This window comes from Cololabis saira, chromosome 19 (assembly GCF_033807715.1).
Source record: "Cololabis saira isolate AMF1-May2022 chromosome 19, fColSai1.1, whole genome shotgun sequence".
Classification (NCBI taxonomy): Eukaryota; Metazoa; Chordata; class Actinopteri; order Beloniformes; family Belonidae; genus Cololabis; species Cololabis saira.
The window spans coordinates 13,433,507-13,446,228 of record NC_084605.1 but is presented as its reverse complement, the minus strand read 5'-3'; the positions used below and the strand labels follow the sequence as shown (position 1 = coordinate 13,446,228).

General features: G+C 39.7%; 1 protein-coding gene across 3 annotated transcripts; it reads left to right on the top strand.

The window, feature by feature from the left end:
- The first annotated feature begins 286 nt into the window (after positions 1-286).
- On the top strand, positions 287-12,313 carry LOC133419873 (circularly permutated Ras protein 1-like). Of its 3 annotated transcripts, XM_061709344.1 has the most exons (21): positions 287-609; positions 845-940; positions 2,237-2,365; positions 3,393-3,602; positions 3,723-3,851; positions 3,933-4,013; positions 4,099-4,172; positions 5,535-5,717; positions 5,807-5,848; positions 6,711-6,800; positions 6,906-7,057; positions 7,182-7,263; positions 7,705-7,835; positions 8,038-8,122; positions 8,250-8,356; positions 8,480-8,592; positions 9,400-9,517; positions 9,871-10,011; positions 11,596-11,689; positions 11,775-11,801; positions 11,903-12,313. In XM_061709344.1, exons 2-21 carry the CDS (start codon positions 856-858, stop codon positions 11,990-11,992), a joined length of 2,163 nt encoding a protein of 720 aa, XP_061565328.1. In that variant the 5' UTR covers positions 287-609; positions 845-855; the 3' UTR covers positions 11,993-12,313. The 3 variants fall into 3 exon arrangements, with proteins under 3 accessions (XP_061565328.1, XP_061565329.1, XP_061565330.1); XM_061709345.1 differs by lacking the exons at positions 11,775-11,801; positions 11,903-12,313 and having other exon boundaries at positions 9,911-10,011; positions 11,596-11,690; XM_061709346.1 differs by lacking the exons at positions 9,400-9,517; positions 11,775-11,801; positions 11,903-12,313 and having other exon boundaries at positions 11,596-11,690.
- Positions 12,314-12,722: the final 409 nt, after the last annotated feature.

The window sequence follows — 12,722 nt, the reverse complement described above, 5'->3', positions numbered from 1 at the left end:
TAAAGTGCTAAATTAATACTTTGGCTTGCACTAATCTGTGAGTTCTGTGTGTTTTGAGCACACGCAGTTGTAATGAAAAGTGTTTTCTATTCTGGCTGAGTTTGTTTATTATTGAAAACAATGTTTGAAATTCAGTACAGCTCAAATTATACTGGAGGCAGTCGCTCGATTGTGCATGAAGAAACAAGTTTTGTGAATACTTCTTGAAAATTGCCTTTTTTTTGTCCTGTTTTGATAAGGAAGTGTCATGTTTCAAAAAGTGTTTTTTCTTTACCAATCATAAAAAAACAAAACTTCATCTTTGACATACTACTTCCCTGTTTCACAGTTCTGCTCTACTTCATCCATTCATCGTATTTACATTCATTAAATGTTTAACTAGAGTTAGGCAACACGAGATAGATGACCTACCTACTTGCCAGTATTGTTAAGACGCTACTCTTTGGCAAGACTATGCACTTTCAAGGAAGGAAACCTGCTGGACAAGATGTTTGAGATGGAGCAGATGCATGACGGGAGGTTTAACAGCCGTTGAGACTTTTTTAAGCCCTGGGAGGATTTAGTGTTCTGGGTTTACTCTGCAGTCATCATCCAAAAGACCCTGTAGTAGTAAGTATATTTCATTTATACTTACTCATTTACACTTAATCAGTCAAGTTGGCTGCATTGTCTTTATCAGCTTTCTGATATTAAAGTTAATGAGAGTTAATGATATGAATGGGCACATTCTCTCTGGAGACAATTGCTCTGTGATTGTATTGACTTTGGACTGGTTCTTGTGGCCTCTTTTGCAAAATGTGAATTGTCACATTATATTTAATCGTGTCCTTTGTGTCACTGGCAGATTGAAACACAATGGAATTTGCTTGTGGGTTTGTTTATGTGCCGCCATCACTGAGCGAGAAAAATAGCCAACAATCCAACGCCTTTAAACGCTCAGGTGGGAACTCATTTAAGATGTTACACTCACACGTCTTCCACGCTCATATTTCTGTGCCATACTGACATTCTGTTAAGTTTTCAACATTAACCCTTTACCTGTCAAGTGGCCATACTTGGCCAGTAGAACTGCAGTCTATGGTTATTAGAAAAGAAAAGGTTTGAAGAGGTCCTTTAATATAGAGTTGAAATATTGAAATTTCAAGTATTTTATTGACTGCCCTATAAAGGGTTGACAGCAAGATCGGCAAGGAAAAAAGCACATTTAGTGTATTTGATAAATCCATCAAAGAAGAACACACAGTAGTTGCAACCGTTGCATCTATTACCTGCTGGCATTAATCATAGACTTTGTAAGAGGAACTGAACAGCCCCCCTGTGAATTCAGCTCTACTTTAGGTTAGAGTTAGTTTTAAGCCTTTGTTTGAGTCTGCTACACTGCAATATTAGCATGTGGAACTAATGTGTTGCAGTTCCTCGACTGACCAATAGAGGCTGGCTGCAAAAGCGAGTCAATCTCTGTTGACTCTCATGTTAAAATGTCCAACTTTAGAGCAGAAATAAAAATGTACAGTCTGGTTCAAAAAAAACTATTTGGTCTCAATTGTTAGAAGGTCAAAACAGAAATACAAAGAATTAGAGAGTATTAAATATTGAGGGATAAATTACAGGGTAGAAATATGAGTAGACATACTTTTTCCCCTTCATCAGAACTTATCTTATGTGACTGAGTGCTGTTCTGTTTCATCCTTTCCTGAGTGCAAATGGCGGTAAACAAGGTGGATATGCCTTGTCCGACTCCGTGCAGGTTTAGGTTTTGTATAAGCAAAGCTTCGTATGTGACCTGTTAGCTACCGCTGTTAGGACCGAGTGACCTGTGTGACTAGCAGTCATCCAGGAACTTACAGAACCTTAGTTACCTCTGTTATGTACTATGTTATTAATGACACACACCTTTTCGGTCTTTTTGAGGACATTTATTTCCCATACTTTGCTGTTGCACCTGAGTCACATTTTCTTCACACTAGTTAATCTCATAATCTTTTTTTCTTTTTCTGTTTTTCTGTTGCTCACACTTCTCCCTTCATAAACTGCTCTCAATTCACCTGTGATTAGTGATGTTTTTAATATTTGTTCATTCAAATAGTGAGGTGGTTTCAGTTGTTGAGATTATAACCATGCATAAGTAAGCACTAAGCATCTTTGTTCAAGTGTATCGTGGCATAAATATAACAGATTTATGAAGACTGACAGAGCACAGCATTACATTTGTTTTTTTCTTTCTAATGTATTTTAGCTCTCCTTCCTCCCGTTAATTGGAGTCGTCCTCGCTCTCCTCCCCCTCCTCCTCCTCCTCCTCCTCCACTTCCAACGCAGTCTGCAAAAGCAAAAGTAAAGCAGCCTCCAGCTCCTTTTCCCAAGACAGGTGAGCATTTGGGGGGAAAAACACTGCTTTTGAATTAAAATGCAGAATTTAACAAGAATCAGCTTGCAGCTGATGCACCTTCATCAGTACCTCAGCAGTCAACACCACTTCAGAAGACAGGTACAACAGATGTGGCATTGTATTTGTATTGTATGCAGTCTTTCACTGATTTATTTTGAAATACCCTTTCTTTGTCTATTTGGTTCTCTCCACATGTGTTTCTGTTTACTGATCATTCCTCACTTGTCTTGCATTAGTTGACCATCATTTCCTGTGTTTATGTAAACCGTACTTTACTTTGTGGATGGTTAGGTCATCTTTTCTATCCTCCAGTCAGGATTTACGGATGATTTGCCTTTTTTCTTTTCTTTTTTTTTGCAAATTATCTGTATATCATTATATTTGGCCCTTACCGCCTCCTGGTTCATCTCCGTGCCTGTCTTTGGATATAAAAAGAACATGTTAGCAATAAATAGGTGAAAGCTAAAACAGATGCAATACAATTTAAAAAAGAAAAAAACTATTCCATGTGGCATGAGTGTCTGAGAAGCTTAGAAGGAACTTCTCCAGACGTGACAACCCAGTGCACTTAAAATGTAGCAACACCCTCAGGCAAAAACTGGCTCATAGTGGGACAAAACTCCCAAACAGAAACTGAGCAATGTTGTATTTGAAGTTCAGGGCAGAGATCATTATACAGGAGAAGCTAAATTAAAACTAAATAACTCCACAAATGCATGGCAGAACCCTTCTGGCAAGGCATCTGGCTCAGTAATGTCCACAAGATGTCTGGAGTGAATGTTTGCAGACATTTGTATGTTAACATGCAACCCCTTCTGTAACTTTCCTGGAATATATCAGGGCTGTAAGGCACGCGACAGAATAGAGATCTGACATAATTTTAAAAGCAAAAGAAGAGAATCGCACAGAATGCAAAAACCTTGAAGTATAACCAAGACGTATTGCGGTATGTAATGGATGTTTTCAGTGTGAATTGCTCTTTGAACACTGTACCACCTTCCCCCAGCTCTTCTTCCACCACATATGAGACCTGCAGCGGGTAGCCTGTCCCCTTCTCACAAACACCCAGCTGCTCTCTGCAGCTCCGATGATCGGACATTTATCTGCAATCAATCAAAAAAAGAATCTGATCTAAATACACGTCCCCGGGAGACACCAGAAGGCTCAGACGGTGAGGTGAAGCTGCCAGCTGATACACACATTAGGTCAACACCAGGTAAAGGCCAACATTGTCTTTTGTGTGCTTATTTATACGTTGTGGGACACAATTTAGCTTGGGTGAGTTACAAACCTCAAATAGATCATTTAAGTTTGTTTTTTTTACATCAAATATCAGCTCCACCCCTCCCTCCAAGGCCTTCATTTATGACATGGATGCCAGAGTACCTGGAGCTGATACCCTCCTCATCTTCCTCGTCCAGTTCTCCTGTAGCCTCGCCACGTGTCCCTTCACCTACAAATAAAGGTAATTATAATATTCTGTGTCATGCATGCAAAGGAAAAGTGAAATGCAAAAATGGTTATGCCCATGTTATTCCCAAATTAGGATCAGCAGATAAAGGACCTCTGCCAGGAAATCCCAATGTGGTTCTTGTCAGTTTAGGAAAATTGCTTTCAGAAGAAAGAGGTTAGCAGACTTTATCATTATTACCCATCAAGTAAAATTTTTAGTCTTATTTGCATATGGTGATGAAGATACTGTGATTTTCCAGTGCAACCCACACAAGGGGAACCCACCTCCTGCTCCCAGTGCCGCTCTGTATTGGACACCTGTTATGGCAACGTGGTAACTGCATCATGTTTGACCTTTACTTGGAAACAGAACACAACGTTGAAGCCATTCATTGAAAATGTCAATTATGTCTATAAACCTCCTTGTAATCACCAATACAAACACATATGTTCACATTCTTACTAGGTAGTCGAGTACACTCATATGAAAGTCAGTTTGTTTTTTTCATTTTTTTGTAAAAACATTTAGAAAGAAAACCACTTGATTACAGTGGGATCAATATTAGGTAAAAACAGTTTTGAATGAATAACAAAATGTTGTTGTTTTTTTTATTAAACTTGTTTGTTTAACAAAAATTAAGCCAATAAGAAATTAATCCCATGGGCAACATAAAATACCTCCTTAGTGCTTTAATAGGATTAAAGAGGGCAAGTTGCAACCAATTGCTGCAACTCATCAGGCGTTGAGGAAGTGATCATCAGAGGGTGTGCAAATCTTTATAAAAACAGATGTTTTGGCAGTTTGCTTGTCTGAAGTATTCAAGTGTGTGTTAGCACAATGCCAAGAAGAAAAGATACAATCATTGGTGTTAGAGAAGCAATTGTTGCACATCGATCTGGAGAGTTATAAAGACCATTTCCAAACAGTTTGGGTTTCATTGTTTCAGTGTGAGAAAGATTATTCACAAGTGGGAAGCATTGAAGAGAGTCACCAGTCAAGATAACATCTTAGCAAATTATACGTCTGACATGCAAAGCTCAAAGAAATATTAGACCTACAGTATATCTCAGACCATATAGGGCTAACTGAGCATATTAAATATTAAAGTCTGTTACAGCACACAGTACACATAAACGTAGCACGTGCACGTAGCACGTAGATGAAACCTGAATAAGTACAGTTTATTGGAAGGGTTGCAAGGAGAAAACCTCTTTTGTCTAAAAAGAACAATTTCCACATAAAATATAGAAGTGGGTGTAAGTAGAATTTCCCACATGACTGTGTTTGTATTCATTTGTGTAATTCAATTATTCATGGGTCAAAAGTGTTGTTGCTGGTCTGAGGTTATATTTGCCTAATGACTCACTTCAATCTGAATATTTTAAACATTTAAATGAGCGTTTATACAAATAAGATTAAACGAGTGAGTACTACCTTATTTACATTATTGTAAAAGCATTAGTGTAGTAGAACACTGTTTAGTTTCAGTGGGTTAGAATTCACAAGAATCTAGCCGTTATTAATGATGATGATGACTTTTCAGTTAGTGTTCTGTTACTTTTGGTTACGGGCAGTTGAAATGAGAGACTTAAATAAACAACACAAGTTTTTCCTTCGTCCACAAAAAGCGTTCTTCAGCTCTTTTGTTCCCAAACTTCTACAATTGCTCATAAATGCCTGATTCTTTCTTGTCAGGTGAATGCATGCTACTTCTGTGAATCACTGGATTCGACCAGCTCTCCCAGTGTCCGGCGGCCTCTAAATGGTCTTCAGGATAGCATCTTTCCTCTCAAATCTGAGAAAGGACCACTGTGTGCTGCAGATGCCCTGCTGCTGCTCTGCATCGACGTCTCAGGCTCCATGAGCATCACCTCCCAGGTATTACAAAACTCACGCACTATCATGGCAGCGTGAGACTCCTGCACTTGCATGAATGAAAACGGCCTGTGGTGTCGCTGTTTCTCAAGGTGTTGGAGGGAGGGCGCATCGTCCACAAATCCAGGCTGCAGGTAAATTGTTTGATGAGATTTGTTTTATATCAGGGTTTAAGTAACCAGTACTCGAGTTGAAGGGGGATGAGGGGGGATGGCATCCCCCCCTGAAATAAAAACAGTCCATATCATCCCCCCTGTAAAACTGACACCCCCCTTTCCATCCCTTATGTCATTTCATCAATGAATGTGGTTTTACTGCTATTTCAACATTTAGAGTCATCACCAGAAAAATAACACCAGAAAAAATGTGACAATTTTCACCTTTTTCAGGTAAATTTTCACTTGAAATAAGTAGGAAAATCTGCCAGTGGGACAAAATTTATCTATCTATTTTTCTACTTATTTCAAGTGAAAATCTACTTGAAACAGGTGAAAATTGTTGTTTTTTCCAGTGATGAGTCTTTTTTTTTTACTAAAATGAGACATTTGAACTAGAAATAAGACAAAAATTCTTGTTAACATTTTGAGTTTTTGCAGTGATCCATTTTTCTTATCCTGTGAAGGACAGAGTCATATTGATAAGTTCAGAAAACTGTTTTTATTGTGTTTAATTTGATGTATTAGATGTAAGCCCAGTGGATATTTAAAGCTTACAGAAGGCTGCATTTAACCGCTGCTATGTCATTCCTGCAGTATTTCTGCAGGTGTTTTGGTCAGTGCTATTATTTGTAATATATTATATTATTTGTAATCAGCACAAATTATCTGTCCCCATATGATAAAATCCATCATCCCCCCTGATTTCTTTTTACAACTCGAGTACTGTAAGTAACACAGTCAGTCTGGCAATTGACAAAAGTCTTGTGTAAACAACAACTGTATAGTGGTGTTGTCAAGGAACAAGTTGTCAAGGTGATCATGCTTTTATTTGCACTAGTTTGTCCAAGAGGCCGTGTTACAGTGCATTCAGGAGCTGGGTGACCAGCAGTGTAACACACGAGTAGGTCTGATCACCTTCAACCACCAGGTAAAGTCACAGTTGCGTTTTTTCCCCCAGATTCCTCTCATTCCCCGGTGGTTTATTATTATACTGTTTCTGTTGTTGCTTTTCTCTTGACGTTTCCACCTCCAGGTGACAGTCCACGGATATGAGAATGCCCCATCACATCTCCTGAGTGATGCAGAGTTGATTGAAAGCGACTATTTGAAAGCGGCTGGAGTCAGTTTACCCAGTACACCTCCTCTTTCTCAGACCAAAGACTGCTTACAGAGACAAGTGTTGGGGTGGGAAGAAAAAGAGCGACTTGTGTGCTCTCATCTGTGTTTTGTTATTTGTTTGATTCTATTAGTAAACGAATATCATTATGTATTTATGTTTATTTATTCTGGTTGCCTCGCATGTTGAAAGATTATCTGCAAATGGAGCCACAGCTCTGGGTCCAGCTGCTCTGCTTGCAATTGCGATGGCCTCCAGACAATCAGGCTCCAAGGTAAGTTCAAGCCAACTTTCAGTGTGTGTTTTCCTCGTATGTCCCTTAGATGTAAATGCAACCTATTGCATGGTGTATATTCTAAAATGAAACTAAACTGAATAATTTAAACAACATTGTATGGCTGATTCTGTAGGAGTTTGTGCGGTTTGGAAAATTGTCCTCCTCATAGAAAGCTCACATTGTGGGTTCAGGCAGAAAACCAGATGAGAGCAAGGTGTACAGCATTATAAGGAATAAAAAACCCAGCTGGAATCAAACCACATTATTAAATAAGAAAATTCAATAAAGTTCACCTACCTTCAAGGCAGCAACATCATTATGGTTACAAACTTTACCAGCATAAATCGATAAAAACACACAAATACTTTATGTGGAATTTTTCTGTTGGTCTTCTAAAGCATACATTCTTGATTTTTTTTTCCCCATGTGATATTGAAGGTGATTATCTGTACAGATGGGAAAGCCAACACAGAGTTGGGAAATCTAGAAGAGGAGGACAATGATGCTCGTACCCTCCTTTCATCCACAATCTTCTACCAGGAACTGGGGGAGTATGCTGCTGATCAAGGGTTAGTGCAAACCAAAACTGTCATAATATCTGTAGTACTCTACTTTTACACAGTGAATAGGTTTAGATATTGGAAGTAGTGTTTCTGCTTTACAAAAGTACATACTGTAATCAAAATCTTAAGGTGGAGAAAGCGAGATGTTGCTCAGCGGATGCGGATGTTCTGTGATTAAGGTCATTCTGGATCATCTTTGTTTCCTCAGTGTGACCGTTTCTGTGATGTCCATAGAGGGAACGGACTGCAGGCTGGATGAGCTGGGAAGACTTGCAGATCGTACTGGAGGGAAAGTAAGAGGTGGTGTGATGCTGTGTTGCAAGTCATTTGCCCCAACAACTCTGTCCTTCTCTTTTTAATGTGAGGTTTCAAACATAAGATCATACGTTTTTCATTCTTGTCAATTTGTGTGGCCTGTAGGTGGTGATAGCCAGTCCCAGCAGGTTGCACGCAGAGTTCGAGCACATTATTCAAAACAGGACTATTGCTACACACTGCACAGTAACATTACTGCTGCCCAAGTCACTGTAAGATTTACTCGATCAATAACCACAATACCAACATATGCTACAAGAGATCATGCCTTGTGAAAGAATTGTTAAGATAATAATAAAACTCACAGCACTGATTCATGTTGTTCTTTGCTGCAGGCATGTGAAAGGAGAGAAGGAGGCAGGACACAAAGGGACCAGAGAGGTGGGGAATGTGAACCCAGACACAGAAATTACCTTTCAGTTTGGAGCCAGTGAAGAAAACACAGAAGGTGAGACGCCACTGATAAATAGTTCGGTATTATTGACTTTCAGCTGCAGATGAGCTGGATTTCAAAGTAAAGCAAGAGGTGCTGCCAGGTTTGGAGAATATTTCAAGATGTGATGGGATCTGTTGCTGCCAACGAAGCACACTCGTGATCTCACAGTGAGATCACTGTGGCAACAAGTGTAAAGTGAGACACGGCCAAAGTCATTCTTTATAAAACAACAGCTAACAAAGGGAAAGATAACAAAACGAACCTTGGGCACAGCGGAGGTCCGTGTGTTGAAACATCCAAGACAGGATTAATTCCATCTGGATAAATGTCACGCTGCTAACAGGAATTTGGAAAACAAAGCGATGATGTGCACAATGATGTGCACAAACTATAAGATGTCAGTGTTGGTCAATTAGTTCATCGCTTTGATCCACATGGAAATATCAACGGCTCATTCAAAGATAAAGTTTTGCACAGACATTTGTACTATGTGTAGAGGTGATGACTTTGCTGCTTCTCTGATTGTGCTCTAACTTGACCAGAATGCAAATATCCATTATGATCTTTACATGCCAACTGTCCTAACAGTTTAGAAATCCTTCGAAAAGGACACGTACACAAACATATGTGAAAACTTCCAGTAAGGCTTTGCGAAACCTAAATCACAAAGATTTTTTGTGAAGTTATCTTAACTGAGATTTAATGGTTTTGACATATTTAAAAGTGGCAATGCTTCATGGAGTAAACAGATGGCAGATCTGTGCATCATTTGTGTTTATTCCTATCCTTTAGTTTAATTTATCTTGTGCTTGCTTATAGTTCCAGCACCAGCTCCTGGCAGCCGTGTTACCATCCAGCTGCAGATTAGATACAAGCGGAGGAATGGACAGATGATGCTCCGAGTGTTAACTGCAGATCTAGAGGTTACTAATGACAGGTAATCATGCTGCCATTTTCACATTACTTAATTTAGCTTTAAAAATGACTTGCAGTCAATTTTTAGTCTGTCAGTGACTTCCATGTGAGGAGACAGAAGACTGTCGCTGTGATACTGGAGCTGTCATGCATATAAAAAAACAATGCATCCATTTTACTATTTTGTTGCAAACTGAATAAACCACTTAGCCCATTCCATGTGCAGGATCAGCCTTCTGAATGAAGGTCATGCAATTCATTATCAGAGCAGATTCGAAGTGGTCGTTTTTTTTGTGTTTGCACAGTAATATAAATGGCAAGGTCGCTGCTGTAAATGTTGATGAACACTTATGACGAGTCTATGATCCTCCTCAGCTCCGCTGCCCTGTCTTCTCTGTCTCTGGCCATCATTCAGCTCAACTCGTCACAGGCCAGCGCCGCTCTGGCCGTCAGAGGCCGCTTCCTCGACGCCATGAAGGAAGGAGAAATGCAGCTGAAGCTCATTGAGAGGGGAATGTGAGTAACGCCAGGGACCTCTGACTGACAAGGGCCGGGTTTCCCAGATCCAACCTCTCTTAAGGATTTAAGAGAGGTTCAAAGAAGGTTTGAACTAAGAGAGAACCCTAAGATATGGGTGTTTCCCAGATGACTTCTTAACACCGTTCTTTAGTTTCGCTCTTTCAGAAGCTCTTTGGAGCAGCTGTCCGGTTCTGAAACCAAATCAATCGATGCCAGGCAAATCGATCACCGATCACTATCAGCGCATTTTCACACGCAGCACTGCCACCTAACGCACTAATTCCCTGCTGCCTGTGCGTTATAATGAAAAGTTAAGATGATAAATATAATTCAATGACCCTTTTTCATCCAAACGGTGCGTTACTCCGTTATTTCTGGCTACAGTGAGGCTTTTTTTCCCCACACGCAGAGACCGGGAGGAAACGTGGTGGGCGTATGTGTGCGTTCAAAAACATGAGCCAAGAGAAGGCGAGTTTCGCAAATCGCAACGTGGAATTACAGCAATCCCTGGTTTTTCGCAGGGGTTATGTTCCAAAAAGAACCCGTGATAAGTTAAATTCTTTTTACAATTATAGAGGGCTTCAGATTGCAGAGAGCATCCCCGCCACGCACGTATTCCTGCTCTTCTGATGCTGCTGCATCCCGCAGGTGGGTTTTTTCAAGAGAAGAAAATAGTTATGGGTCGTTGTCTTCGCTCTTTTTTCTTCTGGGCAAAAAGATTCTTTAATATAAATCGACACCATTGATTATATTTGAGACTGTAATGAACGATTCATCAAAGGATCCCGTTGATCAGCTGCTGCTTCCCTGTCATCACATAGGTGCGCTCGGGCTCGGGCTCGGGCAGGTGTCACGGCTGCCTGGACAGCGCGGTCCGACACACGTCCAGGGGACTGAAGTGCTGACGCACGAATGCGTTCATAAAAACAGTTCTGCTTCGCGCACGGTGACGCGGTTGATTTGCAGCGAGAACATGCTGTATAGCAGCCAAATCATCAAATAAATGATATTCATGATGATCGTTTTATTTGTGCGCATAAAGCATATACAGGAACACACTTGTTATTCCTTATTTTTCTTTTTTTCCCCCTTTGCTGTCACCAATAAATGCTAAACAATATAAATCTAAAGTATAAAATAGATCAAAACTTGTGCGGGGTGCATTGTTTTAATATCTCATTACTTGGTGTGATATTGATTTGCCTGACGCGGCTGGATCTGTGAGTCTTTGTTCACTAAGATGGTTGTAAAGACTGGGTCAGCAGCATCTTTCATTTCCTTCTTAATGAAAGAGATACTTAAGCTAAGAGCGACTCTGGGAAACGCGATTTTCTTTCACAGGCTCCTTAAGAAGGTTTGAAAGAAGTCTTTCGCTGTTAAGAACTACTTAACTGATCTGGGAAACCCGGCCAAGGCCGTTAGTGGTTGGCCGTTATAAACTCTGATAAAAACATATGAGAAGACCGTTCAAATTTAGGAAGGGTGCAGCTAGGTGTGACTGAATACAGTTTGTTATGTAGAATATGTATTTGGAGTGCAAGATAATCGGTCATACTTCCCAAAATGTGTGGGTGTTTGCAGAGAGCATAACTGCAGTAAAGAGGACGCAGAGACATTCCAGGAATGGGTTAAAACCATGGAGCCAATATACAACAATGTCCACGACTTCACACGGGTGAGTGATCACTGTTTATAGCCTCCTGTTCAAATCACCACATGTAAACACTTAATAAAATCATTGTTATTGTTTGTCTTTTCAGAGAAGGTCTGTCACTTCAGATTCTCAGGTAATTAATTTCCAATTTAAATTCCACATCATCAAACTAGAATTCTATACAATGCTGGAAATTTACCTGGGCTTTTTCCTAAATTGGTATCTTTCTACTAGCCTCTAACAGACGCTGGTGCAGCACTGCTCTACACCATGAAGCACAGCAACAGGAAGTCCATTTCACTGAAGAAGAAGCATCGGCTTTAGCCTGGAGTCTCTTTTTACATCTGAGCAATATTGCAGCTGAACTCTGATTATCTGTCTGAAGAAATAAGCCTGAAATATTTCACTGTACGACATATATTTAGATGTATCCAAATAAAATTGTCATATTCAGACTACTATTTGATTGAATAAATGGTAAACGAAGTTAAATATATGATGCTGTCTCTGTGAAAAAGTATTTGTTTGTTTGTGGTTCCATGGACCAAAAAAAAAAAGATTCAGTAAACTATAATCTAGTTAACACATAAACCAGATTCTGTGGTGTCAAAATAATGGTCTCACAGCAAAACCTGACTGCTTATCCAGAAAAAATATACATATGTTCTCAATCCAGATACAGGAAGAACACACAAGATCAACATAGTATTATTTTAAATTGCTTGCATGCATACAATAACTGCATTTAAATACTTCATGTATAAACTGTAAATTATATGTAAAAATAACAGAAAAAAATGCAATTTTATGTCGATGCCATGCAGGCGGCAGCATAAAAGTTGCAATGTAATTTTAGCAAAGTACGATATATATGGTAATCGTTTCGATATAGGAGACCAAAACATGAACAGATATGTCTTTCTCTACAACGGCCCTCAGAGCTACTCTGAGAAGATGTCAGTGAGGCACTTGTACCACTGTTCAGGATATGGAATACACAGACTAGTGTCAGCAGATACACACTGACAATCATCCTATGTTTTTGGAGATGGTT

What these genes read in the sequence shown, in the direction of transcription:
- LOC133419873 (XM_061709344.1), top strand. Translation starts at nt 856, where the DNA reads ATGGAATTTGCTTGTGGGTTTGTTTATGTGCCGCCATCACTGAGCGAG. An exon ending in TGATCACCTTCAACCACCAG is followed by an intron (nt 6,801 to 6,905) that starts GTAAAGTCACAG and finishes TTCCACCTCCAG; the next exon opens with GTGACAGTCCACGGATATGA. An exon ending in GAGTATGCTGCTGATCAAGG is followed by an intron (nt 7,836 to 8,037) that starts GTTAGTGCAAAC and finishes TTGTTTCCTCAG; the next exon opens with TGTGACCGTTTCTGTGATGT.